The following is a 7234-nucleotide window of genomic DNA, read 5'->3' as shown; positions in this document are numbered from 1 at the left end:
CACACGCAGCGACACTATTGCTAAAATTGTGGCTAAAACTGTACAACTGTCTATGTCCTCTAGGCTGTGTTTCACAAATGAGAAGTGCAATAACACCTTGGAGATTTTTATTTTATCCTAATCAGAGTTTATATCAACCCAGGTTCTCTAACACACCCTGTCATTGCTTTTGATAGAGATACTGTATGCTGGGCTCCATTTTTTTCCAGGGAAGATGAAACTGTCACACACAGGCATACACACACACACACACACACACACACACACACACACACACACACACACACACACACACACACACGGAAATAATTTCTGTTGACATGCTCCTCTTCACAAATGAGTGCTGCCACACTTGAGTAAAGTCATTGTTCTTAGAGGATTTCCTTCAGTTCCACATTTTTTTTTCTTTGAACTCTTCCTTCATCCTCGGTTCATTTGTTGATTTCTTGGGTTTGGTCTCAGTGCAGCTGGGCTAGGTCAATCTCCGTAATTGGATTGGGGAAAAAGATACTGTGGAGGGGTGAAGTTTCAAAGCGGGAGGAGGAGGAGGGGGGGGGGGGGCACATTATGCCTTGCTGTCGCCGGCATTTGTGTGGTGGCTGTTTTCGCCATGGACTTTGATCTCGATGGTATCTGGCTTGAGGACCTCCTTGCCATTCTCCTCTTTCAACGGGAGTTTCCTGGAATAGAAAATTAGAGGAGAGAGAGATAGAGAGAGAGAGAGAAGCACAGAGGAAAGAAATAAGAAAATGATAGAAGAGAAGGAGACAACAGTTACTTGCCCTCTCAGAATGTGCTTATCATCTCATTCTGGACTTTATAAGACCAGAAGACCAGAGTCTCAGCCTTAAAAGGCGAGTGGGGTCTCGAGAACTGACACATGACCCCTGGAAGTGTGTGTGTGTGTGTGTGTCAGGGTAGAGATGTGATAAAGAACGTGGACAGCGAAACATGACACTGGACAGAGGTGGGGTGCTGAGTGGACACATGCAGTTGACCGGAACATGCTACAAATTTAGCAGGAGAATCACGGCACACGCAGCGACACTATTGCTAAAACTGTGACATGGCACACGCAGCGACACTATTGCTAAAACTGTGACATGGCACACGCAGCGACACTATTGCTAAAACTGTGACACGGCACACGCAGCGACACTATTGCTAAAATTGTGGCTAAAACTGTACAACTGTCTATGTCACTCTAGGCTGTGTTTCACAAATGAGAAGTGCAATAACACCTTGGAGATTTTTTATTTTATCCTAATCAGAGTTTATATCAACCCAGGTTCTCTAACACACCCTGTGCGGCCTTTTGATCGAGATACTGTGTGCTGAATCCATTTTTTTCCAGGAGGGAAGATGAAACTGGTGCTTAAACCTTTCACACTCATTTAGGCCGCAATCAACTGAATGAAACAAACCCCCAACATCTACTTTGAACTCCTCTAACATGCTCCTGTAATGTGCCTTCAGCCAACGTTGGCACGACATCATGGCTCAGGGCAAAACTGAGGCCTTTTGGGGGCAGGTGGTGAGGCCAGACGTTGGGGGAGGAGGGGGGGCAGGTGGTGAGGCCAGACGTTGGGGGAGGAGGGGGGGCAGGCGGTGAGACCAAATGCTGGGGGGGGGGGGGTTAGGCGGTCTTACTCTGGCTCAGTGAGGGGGGTGGTCTCAGTGGGCTCGTTCATAGGGCTCCCATCCTCTGCGTTTGTTATTCTCTCCTCTTCTGTCCTCATCTCAACAATGGGCTCCTTGGACCCATCGCCCCTACACACACATGCAAACACACACACACACACACACACACACACAGACACACACACACACACACAGACACACACACACACACACACACATGCACAAACACATGCAGAGACAAGGATACAATGCTAGAATACTGTGCACATAAACATAAACACATATAGTAGATATACACAAACACACACACACATAGATGTGCACACACACACACACACACGTTTGGTGATGCAGACATGCCACCTGAAAAATATATATGTAAAAAAACAAATTATATTTATAGCAAAATATGTACATTACTTGTGTCCACAAGTACACACACACACACACACCCATAGGAATACTGTATGTCATACGTGCTACGAAAACTGAAAGATTGCCTTGTTTGTTTGTTTTTGCTAAGTGGCTTGCTCAATTCTTTCTGGCTCCAGACACAGTTTAGCCTGCGTTCCTCTCAGTGCCTGAGATGGAGGCCTGCTTATAATCGGTGGGATTCTGAGACTCCACAGGGCTCACAGGAGAAACATCTCAGTGCACAAAGAGCCCCCGTCAACACATTAATTACCATACTTCTGGGAGGCTTTCTCTGTTTGTGTATGTTTGTGTGTGTGTGTGTGTGTGTGTGTGTGTGTGTGTGTGTGTGTGTGTGTGTGTGTGTGTGTTTGTGTGTGTGTGTGTCAAGTTGCAAATGGCACTATCAACATGCTTAATCTGTCCTTTAAGGCAGTCGCTGAGCTTCACCACCGAGTCACTAAAATGCAGTTACACAGTTGATGTTCCCTCAGATGGTGCATACATAAACTCCCAGTTTACTCCCTTCTACCATCTCCCTGTTGTTTGTTTTGTGTCTCAAACAGTTGCACCATTTTTCCGCTTAAAGAACCTAAAATATATTACAGTTAAGTATCTCTATATCTGACTCTAACTTTTTTTAATTTTTTGTGTCTCCAACAGAGCAAGAGTGTGAAAAGAAAACACAGCTTTTCCTAGCATAGGGTCAAAGGTCAGCTCCATTCCACCCATACAGTAGATGTGTAAGGGATGCTGTTATTCAAGGATAAAACACAACGTCAAGTTCTCTAACTTTTTAATGACAGCCGTCATATACAACCACTCATGAACTGCACACAATCAACATCCGGTTCCTACACAATAACAGTCCTATAGGTGTTTTCTACACAATAAAAATCCCTACGTGATTTCATAGGAAATACAACATATTATATTTCACAGTTAACAAACTCACTCTCTTCTTAAAATAATAAAAAAAAAATATATATAAACCCTGAGGCTTTCCAATAAAGTGAACATACCAACAGTGCAAAACATTTTATCTTTTAACAATATTCAAGTACCACGTTGTTATGAATAAGAGTATAACACTCAAGTTTCCAGTGTCCCACACTTAGTGCTCTCAGTAACTGTTGAGGTGAGGCCCCCTTTTTGGTTAAGCAGTCTGCAAGTTGTTCTTTTGTGTTGTTCCACAGAACACGCTCAATTTTCTGTGTTTGGACAAGCTCCTTGATACTACTCATTTCAAGGTGAAGTCTCTTTTCAGAGATAGACTTTGTGGACTTAAGTGCATCAACAAGTTAATAATTGTCAGTTACACAGATTAAAGGTGGAGCACGCTCGGCATCCCCTGTTTTTCAGAAAACAGTGTAGCAAGAAAAATGTCATTATCTATTCCCTTAGACATTGCTAGTTTCTCCAGCAAGTGTGCTTCTCACCACTCTCTTAACTCTCTTAGACTGCCAAGAAAGTGGTGAAAATTTGCCTTCTTCTCCCATCAAAACTATCTGCACAGTGCTATTTTGATAAAATCCATGATAAACAAACGTTCGGGTTAAAATGTCGAATTTCACGTTTTTGCATAATTCGACAGTATACAGTCTACACTTTCATATTGTGAACAAATTTCACGGATAAACATACGTTTTGACTGTTAAACCCTGACTTTATTTAGGTGGAGATTAAACACATTAGCAGTCATTCCATTTGTCCACGCCGCTATAAGGTTTTACGGTAGGGCTAAAATGTAGCCTACTCATTAGGCTACTCGTTACTCAATGTGTAAGCTCTCTATCGTTCTTGGCAGATGTAACTGAATATGAATGTGAAAGACTTGCCTTTCAGGGCACGAACGGTCAAAAGCACAAACTTTTAGAAATATCCTGGCGTCATTTTATGGACCAGAAGTTTTCCATTGACGTAGCAGTAGCACATTTTAAAAGTAGGCCTACTGTATAGCCTAAACAATCTGTGTACATAAAACTTCTTCTCCCCTTACTTCCCCCGAAATACATTAATTATATTCTATAGTGACACCTTATGACCGTCCCTGGTATTAACTAGGGGGCAGAAAAAGACACTCACTCGGTTGATAAAACTGGACATACGGCTCCTACACACAGCTGCGTTCCGTCAACGCATGCCAGTGGGTGCTCCCGACGGTAGCTATGCAAAGACTTTAAGTATAACCGTAATTTGATTGGTTGGCGCCGTCCGTCGATTGGCTTGATTGGCCTGTGCCGTCTGTCGGTGCAGCACCAGCTGAACTTCTCAACGCGAGCTACGGGAGAAACGCGACGCAACGGACCCACAATTCAGTTCGGCAACGGATGACATAAGCCCATGTAAAATGAATGGGATGCGTCTCCAGCAACGCAACGCACGCAGCTGTGTGTAGAAGCCGATAGTCAGTCATCCGCTTCAAAGTCGCGCTACCGTAAGGCTAATAATAGCTGTGTCATCACACTATTGCATGTGACAATTTACTTAAAAAGGTGATTTTCTCCTCTTCTGGCGTATCGTGACAGGAGAACCATGCCAACTTTGGATGCGGTTATCTTAGCGATACTTTTTGCAATACCCTCAAAATACATATCGTTGGAAAGCTTAGTCAATGGCCGTTCATGTGAGCACATTAACTTAATTTTGTAAATTTTACCAAAACGACTGGTTTTGCCTTGCAGGGTCACACATTTTGTCTTTGTTTTGAAATGATTACCAGTATTTATATATCTCTGAGCTGAGTCTGCAGCTTTGAACACCTCATTGTCACAAACTAATGCAAGTGTTATCATCACACATCCAAACATTCATTCACACTGTATATGCACAGACAAACAGGTGAAAACAATACAGTGAGCATGTGCAGAAAAACACAGGAACTGACAGTGGATCTGAACAATGTGCAAACAAGTGATGAAGGGAGTGAGATCTCAGCAGAAGGTGACAAGTGGATAATGAGACATGCCAGGATGTGGAGGGAATGTGTCGCGTGCAATAGTGTCCTGCTGTGCTCATATACATGAAGCTGTCGGTGTATCAAACATACAAATCCATGCGTAACAGCACGCAAACAGGCTGTATTTGTTTGAATGGTCAGTCTATGTATATATGTATGTATGTGTGCATGAGTTGGTATTATGTATGTGTCTGCACAGGGAACAGTAACAATAGGCATGTACAATTGTTTTGATTAGTTTGTTTCCTGGGTGTCCCTGCCGGCTTGGGTGTTTTTGGTGTCTGCATGAAATCATTATATGATGATGGGTAACTGGCAATATGTATGCATCTCTACCAAGGAATGGAAGAATGTATCTCATTATATGTACATGGCTTGGTCTCCAGCTATTTGCTGTTATACAAGTATTTGCTTATATCTATATCTATGCCTGTGCAAGTATGTGAGGGTGTGTGTGGGGGGTGGCATTGTAAGTAGATTGGTGTGTATGTGTGTGTGTGTGTGTGTGTGTGTGTGTGTATGCATGTGCATGTGTGTGTTGGTTTTATATTGTAAGTAGCCTGGTGTGTGTGTATGTGTGTGCCTGAGTGTGTGTGTATGCGTAAGTGTGTGTGTGTGTATCTGTGTGTGTGCGTGTGTGTCTGAGTGTGTGTCTGTGTGAGTGTATGTGTGTGTGTGTGTGTGTGCATGTGTGTGCTCCACTCACAGGTACGCAGCCTTGCCCTCCTCCAGCTCCTTGCCCTTGGCGCTGGTGGCGCTCTTGCGGCTGCACAGGCGTCGGGTGAGGCACATGAGCAGGCCGCACTGGCGCAGGAAGAAGCAGCTGACGTCCACCAGCACCAGCAGCAGCAGCACGGCTGCCACACCCAGACCCACCACCGCGCCCAGGCCCAGGCTGCTGAAGAGGGAGTCTGCTGAGACCAGACAGAGAAGGGAATATCAACAGAGCTGCAACATATGCGCACGCACACACACACACACACACACACACACACACACACACACACACACACACACACACACAAACACACGCACAGACTCACACAAGCACAGATACACACTCTCTCTCTCTCTCATTCTCTCTCTCTCTCATTCTCTCTCTCTCTCTCACACACACACATACAGTACACACACACACACAAATCCGCCCAGGTAAATATGACTTTCCATAGCTTCATCTGTTCTCTGTCGGCTACACTTTTCAATTACTCCTGAGGAAACATCTCCATGCAGACTCAGCATTTTTACCCACAATCCATAAGGCAGGGTCACTAATGATGTGGACTGGGCAAATATGTCTCACCATTTACTATAATCTGATAGTACAGAAAGGAGATAATGAAAAGGTACTATTCTGTTTCAAACTTGGAAGTGAGATACACATTCTGAAACTTTATAAACAAAGCACTTTCTGTAACTTTGCAACAACTTGTGGAAGAAAAAGTGGAAAAGTGGCCAATTCAACTCGAAAAAGACCTACTTCTAAAACAACAATAACGTTTGAAAAGATTTTTTGTAAAGAATGAGTCCAGTAATTGAGGCATTTAAGTCGTACCACCTCAAATAAAAGAGAAATAAAAGAGTAAAAAACGGTGTCATTTGTGAGGGCAAATCACATTAACGTTATTACGACAGCAGATGCGATAGCACTATTAGAATAAATGAGAGGTCTAGGTATTGGCAAGGACATTATGTTGGCAAGCCTTTCAGCGAGAGAGGAAATGGCCTCTTCATTAAAAATAACAATGACGCTTTTAATGGACGGAGCAGAGGGCAGGCAGAGAACTGAACGCATCCATCCAGATCCTCTTATTTTTGACCACACTGTTGAGATGCTTGGCTGGAGTTATAAAGAAATGGGATAGATTTTCACCAAATTACAGAATGTGTTTCTCTTTCAGAAATAAACAAATAATAAAAATAAAAACATATTTAAAAAAACATTAGTGCATTCTAAAGTGCAATGCACATTCGAGACTCGGTGGCAGTGGCAGTGTTGACAAATGGAAGCTGTGGGAGGCTTGTTGGAGTATGAAAGCTACCATCTACAACTCTACAGTATGTTATGCCATTAAATTGTTCTAATTGTACTACTTATCAATATTCCCTTTCTCACATTGAAATTTCACTGTTTATTGTTTATTGTTAATGTTTATTGCATGCTCGAGCCAGACGGGTAGTTTTTTTACAAAGACCTCTAGATAATATTAAACTATATTTTTC

The 7234-nt window shown here is 43.1% G+C and overlaps 1 protein-coding gene across 3 annotated transcripts in view; it reads right to left on the bottom strand.

Moving 5' to 3' along the window:
* Nucleotides 1–251: 251 nt before the first annotated feature.
* Nucleotides 252–7234, bottom strand: part of zgc:152904 (uncharacterized protein LOC767777 homolog) — a 230978-nt gene continuing 223995 nt past the window's right edge. The window contains exons 16-18 of one of the 3 annotated variants that reach the window (XM_048268709.1): nt 5718–5925; nt 1651–1770; nt 252–680 (exon numbers count right to left, since the gene is read on the bottom strand). In XM_048268709.1, the coding sequence (XP_048124666.1) occupies nt 566–680; nt 1651–1770; nt 5718–5925 (443 nt within the window). In that variant the 3' untranslated portion in view covers nt 252–565. The remainder of the gene's footprint in view (nt 681–1650; nt 1771–5717; nt 5926–7234) is intronic. The other 2 variants (XM_048268710.1, XM_048268711.1) reach the window with 2 other exon arrangements.

The sequence above is a fragment of the Alosa alosa genome, chromosome 17, assembly GCF_017589495.1.
Source record: "Alosa alosa isolate M-15738 ecotype Scorff River chromosome 17, AALO_Geno_1.1, whole genome shotgun sequence".
NCBI lineage: Eukaryota > Metazoa > Chordata > Actinopteri > Clupeiformes > Clupeidae > Alosa > Alosa alosa.
The sequence above is the reverse complement of the archived record's forward strand: the minus strand, read 5'-3'. Positions and strand labels throughout refer to the sequence as shown.